The sequence below is a fragment of the Haplochromis burtoni genome, unplaced genomic scaffold (genome assembly GCF_018398535.1).
Source record: "Haplochromis burtoni strain Fernald_Lab_line unplaced genomic scaffold, NCSU_Asbu1 Contig_180, whole genome shotgun sequence".
Taxonomy (NCBI): domain Eukaryota; kingdom Metazoa; phylum Chordata; class Actinopteri; order Cichliformes; family Cichlidae; genus Haplochromis; species Haplochromis burtoni.
Genome location: NW_024582541.1, coordinates 1,132,552 through 1,148,386, shown reverse-complemented (window position 1 = coordinate 1,148,386; position 15,835 = coordinate 1,132,552). Strand labels below are relative to the sequence as shown.

The 15,835-nt window shown below is 40.1% G+C and overlaps 1 protein-coding gene across 1 annotated transcript in view; it reads left to right on the top strand.

Annotated features, from left to right (window-relative positions):
* Positions 1-1,192: 1,192 nt before the first annotated feature.
* Positions 1,193-15,835, top strand: part of sh3bp1 (SH3-domain binding protein 1) — a 16,093-nt gene continuing 1,450 nt past the window's right edge. The window contains exons 1-17 of the mRNA XM_005934398.3: positions 1,193-3,617; positions 8,095-8,137; positions 8,440-8,544; positions 8,629-8,705; positions 9,136-9,247; positions 9,745-9,821; positions 9,919-10,006; positions 10,093-10,161; positions 10,262-10,352; positions 10,445-10,581; positions 11,331-11,442; positions 11,752-11,833; positions 11,910-11,990; positions 13,396-13,509; positions 13,618-13,715; positions 14,323-14,479; positions 14,608-14,978. Coding sequence (XP_005934460.1) covers positions 3,568-3,617; positions 8,095-8,137; positions 8,440-8,544; positions 8,629-8,705; positions 9,136-9,247; positions 9,745-9,821; positions 9,919-10,006; positions 10,093-10,161; positions 10,262-10,352; positions 10,445-10,581; positions 11,331-11,442; positions 11,752-11,833; positions 11,910-11,990; positions 13,396-13,509; positions 13,618-13,715; positions 14,323-14,479; positions 14,608-14,978 — 1,864 coding nt within the window. The 5' untranslated portion in view covers positions 1,193-3,567. The remainder of the gene's footprint in view (positions 3,618-8,094; positions 8,138-8,439; positions 8,545-8,628; positions 8,706-9,135; positions 9,248-9,744; positions 9,822-9,918; positions 10,007-10,092; positions 10,162-10,261; positions 10,353-10,444; positions 10,582-11,330; positions 11,443-11,751; positions 11,834-11,909; positions 11,991-13,395; positions 13,510-13,617; positions 13,716-14,322; positions 14,480-14,607; positions 14,979-15,835) is intronic.

The following is a 15,835-nucleotide window of genomic DNA, read 5'->3' as shown; positions in this document are numbered from 1 at the left end:
CTTCCCCCCCCCCGTTTGCCATTGATATGAAAACAGATTTTTAATTGGAAATTTACAGAGTGGAAATAATTGGCTGTTGTCTCCACCACAGCGAGACATTGTTATTTGGTTTGTCTTATGTCCCGTGATTGTTTTCAGTACTTTCTTACCTTCAGTCAACTTACTCTTCATGTTTCTTGGCCTTAGACCACCAGGAACAGCCCATGAAATTCCTTTAAAATAATTTTTTATTTTTATTTTTATTTTTTTGGAGGGGGTGGAGGTGATGAATCTGTATTTAAAAGTTTAATCTGAAACATCCTCAGTATTTTTGGCCTTACGCTGTTTCTAGTGACAGCTTCTGTATTTCTGTAGCAGAGTGTCTTTTGTTGCCTTGTTAAAGTTTACATGACACCAGCTCACTGTTTTTTCTGTCAGTAAAGTGCTACAGTTAACATACACATACTTTCTTAGGTACATTACCACTCAGCAGTAATGCACTTCTATACATAAGCACCTCTAAAAACAGCTTCCAGATGATGGCCCGGCTCCTCTCACGGAGCAAAAAACCCCCGAATGTTATTAACTTCACAAAGAGGATTTTCTGCAGGGCAGCTGAATTGTCTAGACTGAACAGGTGAACATAATAAATTGGTCATTATGTGGTGCGTTGGAAATTATCTTGAACAAAATTATGGTGTTTTCCACGATGTTCACTGGACAAACTGTTGAAACCATGAGGTGTAAGAGGTGTTTTCCCTCATGTATTTGAAGTGATTTGAAACAATAAACTGATCAGCTGCGTTGCTGCATCTAATTTAAACTGCAAGCATTGGACTGTTTCATCTGCTCACCTAACACGGTACAACATGTTGTTCTGATAAACAGATTAATTTGGATGGGCCTGAAAGTAATAGCGCACTTGTGCCAGATGCGAAACTATGTCCAGTTCCGTACAAACGTCTCAAGCCACTCCTAATTCAAAATGTATATATGATAATGGGTAAATGGGTGCAGTGATTAAATATAATATGCAAAAATAAATGCAGTAAATGAGGCAAAAACAGTTTATGTGATTCTAATGAGCTTGAAAATCAGTATTTGGGATGAGTGCCTTTATTCTTCAACACATCCTGAACTCTCAGGCACCTTTCTTGTCATTTCTTTAACTAGTCTTCAGGAATAGTTCTCCAGGTTTCTTGAAGGACATTCAAAGGTCTTCTTTGTTCTGCTGTTTGTCAAGATGATCCCACACTACATCAATAATGTTGAGGTCTGGACTCTGGGGTGACCAATCCATGACTTAAAGTGCTCCATTGTCTGTGTTTGGGATCATTGTCATACTGAAAAATGAAGCTGTTACCAATCAGACACTTTCTGTATGGTATTACATCAAATGGTGCTTTTTTTTGCATCAAGAATTCCATCAATTTTGACAGGATCCTCAAAATCAGCTTAAATGCAACCCCGAACCACAACAGAGCATCCATGTTTTTCAGATGGTTCAGGACACTGACGATACTTCTGAGTTATATTTTACTGTATTATACCTGTTAAACTGTGTTATCTTTGGTATTTTTCATGGCTTCAGCTAAAGAATTGGAAAAAAATGTTTCTTTAATTTTTTTCCTGATAGGTTGTTAGTAACAAAATACCTAAAGATACAACTTAAATATCATACTTCATATGCAGACACAACACTAGTTTATTCTTTGAGCTGAGTTACTCAAGGTTGCCTTAAAGCATGACCAAAAAACCAAAAAAGTCTGGGGTGGCGCGAGGGGTTGCTCAAAATGTTTGCACAGTGCTGTATGAAACCCACAGTGTTGCAGAAATGTAATTTGACTCGAAGCCAAAAGAAATGGTCAGGAAACTGCTAAAAATAAAGACTCAGTTTGTTTGTCATGTGCATTTTGACAATGCTGCCACCAGGCATGTGGCAGTTGAGGGCTGGTTCAATCTCACTTGCACCCTCTGATCGATTTAGTGTCAATGCTGAAAGAAAAGAGAAGAAGTGGAAATAAAGCTCTGGAAATAAAGCTCAGGTGCCATTTCACCGTGATCCAAAGGGAGAACTGTCATAGCTCCCTCCTGGAAGGTATTTTGGAGCAAATACAGCAACATTTTTAAGCGTATTGCATTTCACTGCAAATCCTATACGTGCAGTTTTTAACCCTCAGCGAATGAGCAGTGAAAATAAAGATAATTTATCTACTGTTTGCAAAACACTACACAAGTAACAGAATAATATCACAAAATAACATCAGAAAAACATAATGGCTGTGATAAGCTGACTTCATGTGCCTCCTAGTTGAGTTATGAAGGGCATTTTGTTAAAATCGCAATGTTGATCTGCAAACACTCTACAAACTTTAATGTAAAACTTTAACAAGTACAGTAATGTTTAATTTTTTTTAAGGCATCATTATTCATTTCTAGTTCATTCATGGGATTAACGTGTCCTTACTGTAGTTTTTGTTTTTGGTAACAGATTTCGTACTAAGAGTGTCTGAGCCCAAACAGGAAGGGGAGAGCCCTCTGTGACTGCTTGCCTAAATCTAAAGTCAAAGTGAAACAACAAGAATAAAAACATCTGTGTGCCATGAATGGAGACACGATTTGCAATCACCATAAATTTAAGAACAATAAATCCCAAATTATAAGAATGGTTCTCGAATCCAGAAACGGAGCTAAAAGGACGAGTAAAGTAACTTCAGACACGATTAAAGGCGAGTTAGGCTTATTTGACGCTAAACTTAAAGAGACTGCAGAAAGTCAGTGCTGTGTTTACAAAACAACAACCAAAAAAAATCCAAAAGATCTAAAAATGTTAACCGAAAAGGAAGCAGACTACCTGAAGCAAAAATTAAAATGCCCAGATTTTTAAAGAGGAATAGAGTGGACTCGTTAAAATGGAAATAACTTTTAAGCTGACAGGAAAAAAATGTTACAAACAGCAGCTCAGTTTCCTCTTTCGGCCATTTCACATCCTTTTTACCTTAGTTTACAGAACTACACATTAACCACAGCCGTGCCTGAAGGATATTTTAAGTGGGCGAGCATCATTCTAATTACAAGATGCAACAAACAAACGCAGCGCTGCGCAAATTATTCCTCATGAGATATCCGTCTGCAAAGGCGGATCAACCTTTCATGTAGTTAAAAGTCAAATGATACCTACACAGTCCCACTCATTCTTCTCTGTCACATCATGTGTCATTTTAGACTGTCAAATCATAGTGTGACAATGCAACAACAAAAAAAAATCTCTCTTCCCTCTCACAGCCTGCATATCATCTGTGCAACTTCCTCATTCGCTGACTTGTGCTCGACGTGACTTGAGAGCGTGCTCCTGAAACGAGAACGAAAACTGAAGGCCAAAACGCGCATGCATAAACACACAAAAACCAGACAAAGCAGAGGCAGAGCCACCGGTCTGTGCTTTCTCTTCCTGATGCAGTAACGCAGCCTGGAGCCTGTGTGGACTTTTCCTCCACTTTTTTTCTTTTTTAATTAACAGGTTACCTTGCTGAGTCGATCAAGAGTGGGTAGGTCAGGTAGAAAGGCTGGTTGGACTCTGCTGCCAGCATGCTCCGGCAGTCTCTGAGCATCCTGAAGCAGTTGGGCACTGCGACAAGGTAAGCCTGAACTTGTATTCTGAATGTTGCATTTAAACGACATTATGATCACATTTAAAGTAAATTTAAGGTCTTCTGTGGCGCCAAACGTTGCGTCGTGTAAGACAGATGTCCCTTGAGTTACATATTGCCGCATTAGATAAAGAAATCAGTAACCACAGCCGTGACCATAGTGTAATGAATATACATCAGCTTGAACAGTAGTATTCGGTGGCTGTCTGTAGGGAAATATCACTGAGACTTCTCTGCTTTATTTTTGTCATTTATGCTCATCCTATACTACCAGTCACCTTAATGCCACTCCTGCTATCAGACTACATGAAAAATTATCCACCGCTGCGTTACTAATACGATGGATCGCTTTACTTTGAGACTTTATTTTCTTTAACGCTAAGAGGGAGGGGAATTCTCAGTGCAGTTTTCGTATCAGTTTGATAATCTGATTTGGTTTTTTGTACGTTCTCACTTTCAGTGTGATGGAAGTGTGTAAAGTAGCTGGTTCCTCTTTAAAGTGACTCATACTGTTTGGATTTTGAGGGAAACCTCGGACTCAGAGCGGCTGAGCACTTCTGAACAGAGAAACTGACTCAAGGTTGTGGTGAATGTTAGAAACACACTCTGGAAAGATGGTGGCTCTTTGTCAGGAGGTTGCTTTTAAATTGCTAAACTGATATTTCAACAGTGCAAACATTAACTGGAAAATAAAAGCCTTTGTCACAACAGTTCTCCGGGCTTTTTGAAGGCTCTTCAGCTGATTCACATACTGCTCGCTAAAGCCTCGTTAGAAATTCAGTGGAAGGGTGTCTGGCAGGTAGCTTATTGAAGGGAAACGGGGAGAAAAGGCTGAGGTATGCCTAATTACACAAGAAGTGGACTGAAAATTGTTGGGTCTGATGGAGTGTTAAATCCAAATTTGAAATTCAGGTCAGGAGAGTTTATCTGTAACACACGGTGGAGGCTCTGTCATGGTTTGGGTCTGCATTTCAGCGAGTGGTGTTGGAGAGCTTGTCAAAATTGATAGAACTCATAGATTTACTGGACTTTAGCCATGTTGCACGGGGAAAGTGTTTGATTGACTTCATTTGTCTTCAAGACCCAAACACGTTGTCAGAGCAGTATCAGAACACAGTGGAATAGTAATGCACTGGGCTCTATAGATCCCGGACCTCATCACTGAAGCAGTCTGGGAACATCTGGACAGAGAACAGAACAAAAGACCAAAATCCCAAGTACAGCTTTGAATATCTTCCAAGAAGCCCAGAGAACTATTCCCGAAGACTATTTCAATTTCAATTTCAATTTTATTTCTATAGCACATTTAAGAGTCACAGGTACAACAAAGTGCTTCACAGACGAGCCACAGACTACACAAAACCTGCATACTAGAGTTCAAACTGCCATGAAGAATAAATATGTCATATGAAAAACAGACTTGGTAGTTATTCAAAACTCTGTTTTTGCCTTATATACTGTATTTCCATGCAGGTTTGCACATGTTTCAGTAAACACCCATTTCCTGTTTTCCTTGCAAAAAAATGAAGTAATATGGGATGGCTTAAGACTTTTGCACAACACCTTAAAGTTGAAAGTAGGTGCCAGATTATGTTAGGCATTCCTGTGGTTGACTACCACTGAGTGACTGGCGTTAGCAAAGAAGTGGGTGACTAAATCATGCACCTTTGCGCTATTTGGTTTTCTTGGTACAAGCTTGCATGCAGCAGGGCTAGAGGAGTGTGGTTTCAGGCTGTGCTCCCTTTACCTTTGACGCATTCTGGTTTAATAATAAACTCGGCAGCGTGCATCTGCAGCAGGGCAACGTGGGCTCCAACTAACACGAACAGCACTTTTCACTTTGTACTGGAGCGTTGAGCTCTGATGAAATAAACACACATATAAATAGACATATTGCACACTGATCTAAACACATACACCTCTAAGGTCTCACATACACTTCCTAATAAAGTATATGTGCTCTAAAACAAGCACCTACTGAGGATTTCTTCTCCTTGTGTTGCGAAAGGCCAGATTTTAGATTCACGAGAGGAATTAAAACTATACCTTAGAAGTACTGAAGCATAACTGAACTCTTTGTGAACTGGGCTTGGTTTCCTTTCAGCTTAGCACAAACATAATGGCTGCAGTGACTTTTATCGGCTCTCTGTAGATTGCTTTGCCTCCTCTTGTGACAGCAGAGAAACTTGTGGTGTTGCAGTCCTCCCCACCTGGTGCTAAATAAACCACAGCACTACCCTACACGCCCATGCTTAGGCTCTTGTCATGGTGTCGCATGTTATTCAGGCCTAAAATGTCCTTTATCTTTTACCACCCCCACATTTAGATATATTTATGTCCCCCATGCAGAAGAGGCGCAAACTGCGAGGCCACTGCACTGAAACAGTAGGAAAGTCAGTTACCCGGTACAGAAATAACTTTATCACGTGGTGTGCTCAAATACACCAAAAAATTGCGATGACTTCTTGGTGAAAGTTTCATTTGATTTGTTACTGAAAGCAAGTCTAGTCAACTGGGGCTGTACTTTATGTTTGTGACTAATCAGCACATATTAATTAGCACAGCAACATGGTAAACTGAGATAGTCAACATGGTAAACATCACTTACCTGCTAAATGACTGTATATAAAAGACTGATGCCAGTGCAGAAGTGCCTTAAAGTGGCATTCTTTCTGATGGTCAGCAGGGTGTGATGCATCGTCCAAGTCCACATATATATGAGAAAGATTCATGACTATATTCATGATATTTCGGTTATGTTAGGTTATATTGGTGTTTCATGTGTATTACTTGATGTTTGGGTCTCTATTTATAACTGGACAACTTTTGGATAGTCCCACTATCTAGTCTCACAAATGAGTAATAATGGCTGAAACTGTATTTTACCCGATTAATGAACTAGAAAACTAGATTTAACTGTACATCCCATGATTCAACAGTTTGTAGAAGTAGTAGTGTGAAGTACTCATTTTCTGTATGACTTTATCAGTTTCTCGTATCGTTACGGAATTATTTTGACCCACTCTTCTCTCACATGTCGTGCATTTCATTCAAGTTGATGTCTGCACTTGATGTGGTCACTACAACACCTTGATTCTTTTCCAGTCATTCTCTTGTAGGTTTGCTGCAGCGTTTAGGATCATGTTCTGTTGCATGTCCTTTCTGACCTAAGCTTTAGCTGACGGACAGATTGCCTCACGTTTGACACTAGAGCACTTTGGTGCACAGAGGAGTTCATGGTTGACTCAGTGGTTGCATGGTTCACAGATCCTGTGGCTGCAAAACAAGCCCAAATCATCACCCCTCCACCATCGTGCTTAATACATGAGACATTTGTGTCGATACTCTGGGTAAAGCTCTGGGTTTGATTCTCTGGGGCTTTTGGTCAAACATGGAGCTGTGACATTGCTCCAGAAGATTTGTACTTTTTTCAGGCACGGCCACCGTGCTGAGCTGAAATGTTCTTTTTGTAGAGCCTTTCTGCTAAGAACCTTTCCAAACAAGCCACACTTGTTCGATCTTTTTATAGCTGTACTTCCATGAAGATGAAAAGATTACACAGTTTGTGTAATCTGTAGATACTAATTTAAATGTAGCTCTTGTGGTTTTTAACAGTTTCTCTGCTACTTATCCTCTGAATTCCTAGAAGCAGTAATGGTGTATTTACATTTTTACCAGCCTTAAAGTCCAGGTCTGGTTTGTTATGTCTAGTTTAAAATAATAATATATATGTAAAAAAAGATAGCAATGACTGAAATAGTAAACTTTAAACTTCAAAACCAGTGTGTGATGTCATGTTGGCTATGTTCATTGTGAGCACGTTAGCATGCTAATGCTAGCATTTTTCAAGTTTCCGTTTTAAGCACAGGTTACAGGTTGGTTTCAAACATTGAGACCGATACGATTTTTAAGTCAAAATGTACATTTCAAGCCCCTTTATTTTTTTGACATTTATTTCTTTTTAGCTACAGCTAACAGAATTTTTTCACATTTTGATTAGCTGAGTAACCAGCCACAGAATATAAAAACAGCAGCACAATATCACAGTCCAAGGTTGCATGTTTAATTGAGTTGATTTAAATAAATTTAGAAAACACTGAATATCAACAGACACGTGTTATCCTTAGCTTAATTATATGTATTAAATCAGCGGTCCCCAACCATTTTTGCGCCACGGACCGGTTTATGTCCGACAATATTTTCACAGACTGCCCTTTAAGGTGTCACGGTAAGTAACACCAGTGCCAGTACCAAAAAAAATAACACGCGGGAAAGACCCAAGGAAACCGAGTTATCGATAAAAATGATTAACCCCGAGCCTCAACTCTTGCAGCCTGGTACCAAACGACTCATGGACGGGTACTGGTCCGTGGCCCGGCGGTTGGGGACCGCTGCATTAGATATCATGCTAAAAAAATACATTAAACAGCAGATCTTTTCTAAATTAATATCATTTTTTTTGCAGGTCACAAGATGCTACCGACCTTCTACATGAAGACCTGGTTATGGTGAGAAAAATAATCTGCTTTACCCTTACAGATTTCTTTTATTCTTATACTGTTATGAATAACGTATTATTCAAGATACAGTGTGGTTTATAGCCATAGCTGTATATTGTCAATGGTTACCACAGCGATGCTCTACTAGCTCTACTAGAGGACACATTCACTTACCACCCACTTTCTATTTCATGTAAATTTATGCAACAATAGCATTTTTCGTTTGCACACATCATTTATAGCAGTAAAATAATAAATTAAATACCATCATTAGACGCTCTAAGGTTCACCGTATGTGTGTTTGACCAAAGGTGGAGCAGAGGATTGAACCAGCCAGGAAGGCAGCTCAGGTCCTCCATAAAAAGCTGCAGAGCTGCATGCAGAGTCAACCGGGGCTGGAGGCCGAAAAACGAATGGTAGCAGTGTTAATGCATCTGCGTGGTTTATGGAAATGCTCTGTTAGTTACTGAAAAATGTCACATGTCCTCCTCTCTCTACAGAAAAAACTTCCTCTGATGCTTCTGTCTGTCAGCATGGCAGAAAGTCTGAAAGACTTCGATGCAGAGTCCTCAATCAGGTGACAGGTTTGATCTTCTGCAGTTACCCTTCCACCCCTCCATTGATCCATCTGTGTTCTGTACTTGAACTCCAATGCTCTTACTGACACTAGAGTCATGCAAAAACCTCATGACTGTAGTGTGGAGGTTTTCGAGTTTTCAGTTCTGGGTGAAAAAAGAAAGAGGATGCTGTCTATGACTTGCTACCAGAGCTCTGTGCATCTGCTTTATTTAGAGTTTAGCGCTGTAATAGGTTAGCCTGATGGGTTGCATCCATGCCATTTGCTTTGTATATTGATTTATCTAGTTTAAATCTGAAGGAACATGCTTTATCTGATTATTTGCACTTTTAAATGAAATTTATAGCATGTCTTCTGATATATTTCCAAAACAGTATATCAGATTTGAGGTGGATATTTATTATGATTTGGTCATGTGTGTGTGTGACAGGAGGGTGCTGGAAATGTGCTGTTTCATGGAGAAGATGCTGGCCAACATGCTGGCAGACTTTGAGATGAAAGTGGAGAAGGAGGTCCTGGAGCCACTAAACAAGCTTAGCGAGGTGACAACAGCTTAATGTTCATGTTGCTGAACAGAAGATCAGTGATGAGCAAAACCAAGAACATGTTCTGATATAATTTAGGCTAAAAGTGCTTTTTAACTTTTTAACCCGTGAAGCTCCTTCATTAATATTCATGAACAGAAGGGTTTCTCTCATAGTTCCCTTTCCTGTTGAACAAAATGACTCAGTTTGCATCAAACATTAACTGGAACCCCCCCCCCCAAACTGTTCAAATGGTCATCAAACCACAACTTTACTGATGTACACTGAGGTGTCAAAACTCGTCATTATAGGTACAGAGGAGGTCGTTAAATGCTAGATGAGTTAACTACTTGTGCTTTTGTAGCCACTTGAACGTCATTGTTAAGTCTTTGCTATATTCTGCCCATCCCCTGTATGTGATTATTTAGAAATATAGACTACACTCATGCACAATCCTCTAGATGTAACTAAATGATCACATAAAATATTTTTTTTCCCTTTTTGTGTCCATTTAGGATGATTTACCTGAAATTCTAAGGAACAAAAAGCAGTTTGCAAAGCTCACAACAGATTGGAACAATGCAAGAATGAGGTGAGGTTTTTAAATATCCTGCACTTTAACCACACACCCCACCCCACAATTTTTCAAATTTTTTTATGTGTCGGCGTGTGTGTGTATGTGTGGTCAGGAGTCAGGCTAGCACTGGACCTCAGGCAAAGCAGGATGGGCTTAGGGAAGAAATGGAAGAAGCTTGGAGGAAGCTGGAGAGCATCAAGGTACAAGTGTTTAAGTGTCTGTCTTCCGCCTGTTTGGAATCAATGGCGTCGTCTTGATCTCTGACCTTTTGCTGTTGTCTCTGTAGGACCAGTACTCTGCAGACCTGTATCACTTTGCAACTAAGGAGGATGACTATGCAAATTACTTTATTCGTGTGAGTCACCGTTACGGTAATGATGTGACCTTTTTCTTAACTTTGACTTTTGTTTCTTTTTATATCCACCGCCTCTGCTTCTCTCTTGGTCAAAAAATAGCTTCTCGAGCTGCAGGCAGAATACCACAAGAATTCTCACATGTTCCTGGATAAAAACATCAGTGAACTCAAAGAGGATCACAGTCAAAAAGGTAATCCGAGTTTTCTCAGGTCCGTGCGTTTCATCCGCTGCACTGATGTAATATTGCGATACGTGTCATCATGCCTGCTGTGTGTTTTGCAGAGTCGTCACAAAGCCTCTCCAACCAGAAGGTCTACGGGGAGCCTCTGCTCTCACATTTGTCTCAAAGCAACAGAGAAATCGCGGCGCCCATCCAGGAGTGTATTCACATGCTGCTGAGAACAGGCATGAGAGAGGAGGTACCGCACAGTGTTCGCAGTCATAACACGCAGACCCAGAAATATGCAAATTAAAAGTGCTTTCATTGCCCACTTAAATTGCTATGCACCGTCCAAGCCTGAGTGCACATCATATTGCTTTCTGAGGTTATTACTGTTATGTAACTCTCAGGATTTATGCTGCTCTAAGCACTAATTTAGACACTTTGTATACTCTTGGATCACTATAATGCATCACATGGTCTTCTCAGGCTCACGGCTCAGCTATCGGCTGAATTGAGGAGCTGCACAAAGGCCCAGTGTTATATGAATATTGATTCTTTTGAACCAAAGCTAGTGTAGCATCACAGGAACAAAGAAAAGAGCTCCAAATTAACATCACAGGTCCTATATAAATCAACGTGTACGGGCCAGCAGCTCTGCAAAACTGGAGTCAGATTTACTCACAAAAATTAAAAAGAAGTTTAGAGCATTGGTGTGTTAATGTTTGTTCATTTGCAGTAACTACAAAGTACAGTTAAGATTGATGGGAAAGTAATCAGTTTTGCATGTTAAGCACAAACTGTATGGACAAACTGAAAGGGTGGAAAAAAATCAGTGTCTAAACGTATATAATCAGTAAAGAGGGTGTTAACACTTTCTTTCTGAGCCGTGGGGGCTTTCCCTGGTTATGTTGATTTGAACTGACTGACTGCTGGCTGGTTGCGACTTCTACCGCTCGAACGCTCTTTTTTTTCTCCCGTTTTTCATGAACCGTCGTCTTTCCTCAGGGTCTGTTTCGCTTGGCCGCCGCAGCCTCGGTGATGAAGAGGCTGAAGACGTGTCTGAATCAAGGGACGGTGGACCACAGCGAGTTCAGCATGGACCCTCACGCCGTGGCAGGTGAGGCTGTGCCCTCTTCCATTTCCCGTCATGAGGGCTCTTCCTCATCTGGCCAGCCAATGTGACTTTCACAGCTCATTTTAACAACCCAGTTCCTCTTCTGTTTGCTCCAAGCACAGCTTCCTGTGAACATCAAAAACACCATTTCAGTGCGCTAGAATTATTTATAGCAGTGCAATATAAAAGTGTTTATTAATGGATTATGTTGAGAAAACAGCAAGAAGGTTAAATTCAAAATGGAATATTTTGGGTTAATAAATATATGTGTTTTTATCTAACGGTGGGATTTACTTCTGAATGTGTCGACAGGAGCTTTGAAGTGTTACCTCCGAGAACTTCCCGAACCTCTAATGACGTTTGACCTCTACAACGACTGGTTTAAAGCAGCAGGGTCTGTACAAAATCAATTTCTACATTTCTCATTTTGACTGTGGTGTGTTCCTTAACTCTGACCTCTGACCCCATAGGGAGAAAGAGCTGTCAGAGAAGCTGGAACAACTCAAGATACTTCTAAAGAAACTGCCACCTGAAAACTACAACAACCTCAGGTGTGTAGTCTGTGAATAGCTTTTTTCTTTTTTTGCACTCACACGATCAAATGTTCTGACGAAGAAGTTGTTGTTGTTTTTTAAATTTACCTAACTGAAATATTTCAGCAGTATTGTTGGCTCATGAGTCATGATGGCTCTTTGTTTTGTATATATATAGTATGTGTGGTTAAGACAATATAAAAAAGATGTATTGGGTTCAGTTTTGGCCCTTGAGTTTCTGCTCAGATGTCTAGTTAGTTTTTAATGTGTCTTGAATTAGCTTCTGTTGGTTCTGTGTATGGTGGACCTGAGAGGTCAAATGCACTGCAACCTAAGAAAACACCAGCAAATAGAAAAAACACTGCAAAAACACACAAAAACACAAGACACACCCAATAAACAACAAAGGAATTTTAGTAAAACACAATAGAAGTGAAAAAAAAACCCCTGATGTTTTGTGTAATGTGTGTTTTAATCACATGATTCATGTAACTGTGGACACATGCCTGCTGTTAGCCCTTTACTGTTAGCGTCTCACTTCTGCAGCTGTGCTGTCACGTTATTTTGGAGCTTTTGCTGCCATTTTTCCTCTTTCCTTTGTGTTTTATTTTACTTCCTTTGTGTTTTTTTTACTTCCTTTGTGTTTTATTTTACTTCCTTTGTGTTTTTTTTACTTCCTTTGTGTTTTATTTTACTTCCTTTGTGTTTTGCATGCTTTTGCAGAATTTCTCTATTTGCTGCTGTTTTCTTGTTTTTGACCTTTAAGGACCACCATACCTCATCAACCAAGTCAGCGAACTATGCATCAACATGTTATCATTATGTGTGGCTTAATAGTGCTGTGCAATACTGCAACTTTAGGTATTAATCTGATACCGAGTCAATACAGGGCCAGTATTGCTAATACCGATACAAATAGTGATACTTTTAAGGCATTTTATGTTTAGGGAGAGCAGTGTGACTTATGGGATGACTCATCATCACACTGCAAATTCTGAACACATTTTAGTGATCATGAAATCACTGTGTGTACTTTTTAGACCTGGAATATAAACGTACCTGTCCCTCAGTTACTTAGAGTCAGCTTCTATTATTTCAGTGCGCTGAAATAAAACAAATGTTCAGACATTTTTCATTGTGCATGTTGGAGGTATAAAAGTAACACCACTGAGTGGGCTACGCAGTGAACTTAAAGCAGAGAAACAAAGTTTTGATCTGATACCACTCAGATATATCTGCCCACCTTAAATGGCTTAACATTTGGCTCATACTACCCTTATTTCAAAGCACAGCCTCAGTGTTGCTAACATGGCAGAGGAAATCAACAAGTCTTATATTTATTTCAATCTTCATATATCTTGTGTTAATATGTCTATAAGTCTTCTTCATTTTTTTCTTTCCATCTTCTTTTCTTGCTTATCAGGTACCTGGTCCAGTTCCTGTCTCTGTTATCTGAGCAGCAGGCTATAAACAAAATGACACCAAGTAACATCGCCATCGTCCTGGGACCAAACCTGCTCTGGCCGCGAGCTGAGGGGTACGTGTGTTTAATCATATTCCAAGTTATTCCTGTTCTTACACTGTTAACAATATTTGTGCTTTATGTGAGTCCTTCTCTGCTCTCTCAATCACTTTGCCTCGTTAGGGAAGCTGCTCTCTTTGACATGGCTTCAGCTTCTTCAGTCCAGGTGGTGACAGTCATTGAGCCTCTTATTCAGTACAGCTCTGATCTCTTCCCCGAAGGTAAATGCACTCTTAATGTAAACTGAAAGTTGTTCTTTGAAGACTTGTTGCTCAGCATGGCTAAAAGATACATACACTGATGCGGGCATATGATATGATACAGAAAAATGAAGAACTGGGCCCTTAGACATGTATGTGACTTACTTATCTGGTAAGAAAGCCAGATCGCAAACAATACAGATCTTCACAGAATCACTTTTACACAATATCAGTTGCTCTGACTGAGTCTGCTGTTAACCACAGTTCATGTGTGGGTGGTTTTAATGTAACATATTTTTTTCTTTTCGTATTTGCAATAACCACAATTATTTTATTGTATTTTATATCTTGCTAAAAACACGAGTTGCAGTTAATATGAATGTTGCTTTGTTCTGTCAAGAATACGGGAGAAAAACATGGAAATGAATAAAGCCTGTGTTATTTTTCACCTCTCTGCAACACCCGCTCAGAAACTTAGTACACCCTTAGATGCACCCTTGCACAGGAAACTGTGCATGTGGCAAGTGGAGCAGGTCAAAGATGAATGTAGATGATGTGAACGGGGATGAACGTTTACATCAGCTGAGTGCAATGAGTAAGACTCTTTTTATTTATTTGTTTTGATCAGCTCTCTCGTTCGAGATCCCAGAACTTCCCGAGGTCCTGGATGCGTCTCTGCCCTCTCCCGTTGTCCCAGAAAAGGGGAAACTGAGCAGAACTGTTTCCTCCTCTTCCTCCACAGCCTCCTCGTCTGCATATCACTTCCCTCTTTCCAAGACAAACAGGTAGGTAATAAGTGCAGTAATCATATCAAAGATATTTATATTTTAAGATATGTTATGATATGATGTTAAATATTCAGTGGCTACAAATACTAAAAAGTGGAAACTCTTTAAAATACTTGAACCTGCAGCACAGCCTCTCAGGACAGCGGCGTCTCCTTCCTGGTGAAATCTGGCTCTGTGAGCGGCCGCAGTGGCACCTCCACGTGGGGCAGCCCTGAAGCGGAGACGGCAGCACCTGCTCAACCAAACAGGACGCCCAGCAGCTCATCCTTGACCGATCCCGGCCCGTCTCCGGCCTCTGACTCTACAGTCGCGTCCAGCTCAACAGCAAACCAGAACCCGACTCCGCTTCCCAGAGCAGCGGGATCTGCGACAAACTCAGGCCAGGCCCGGAGTCCCACCCAGAGGCAGATCTCAGAACAGAACCCGCTCGAGCCAATTTTGGAAGCACCGCCAGATTCTCCCAGGGCATTAGTGAAGATCGCGTCACCGTTTAAACGTAAGTCAAAGGTTCAGTCAAACAGGTCGAGCAGGGACTGCCTCTCCAGAAGCACTTTCAGCACTTTAGTTTTTCATACGTACACACGAGACATTACATTACTCTAATATAAGCTGACGCAGGTGAAGCTGGGATATCCTATTACGCATTATCTTTCAAATTTTAAAGATCATGATCCCAGTGCATAAAGATGAGATCATCAGGGTAATTTTTACCATATTATAAATATCCCTACCAAAGGAGCTATTTTTGGACTGAGCGTATCTCTATCAGCACTTACTGTTTCTTTTCCATTGTAGAAAGCTCAGTACAGACTCGTTAGTCAAAATAGTGGCTTGGTAATTCGATGTATTTTAATATGAGGAAAAATACATCTACCGCTGTTATTTTAACAATCAGGATGTACACAGGAAACAGGAAGTCTCACACCGCTGACCAGAGTATCAATCTTTAGGTTCATGCGTCATCTCTTACACTTTTGTAACTGCCTCGCTGGCTGAAAGATGTTGCCTTATAAGTATCATGCTGTTCATCTATCTACCAAACCATTTTTCCTTAAATGCAGTGCATTTGTATAATAGCTTATACAATGTAAAGCAACTGGGTAGTCATATACTTCCACCAGATGTCGAAATTTGATATTAGAATTTAAATGAAACTCTGTCAATGAAGTAAACTAAACACATAAATCAAATGTAGTTGAATGAGAAATTACATATCTGTACATATCGGCTAAACATAGACTGTACGAGCACTGAAACCGTAGCTAAACCTGACACATGTATATAGTGATAGGTTTATAGTCTATGTAACATGTAGAGTGTGTTAACCTCTAGAGCAGATTGTAACAGACATGT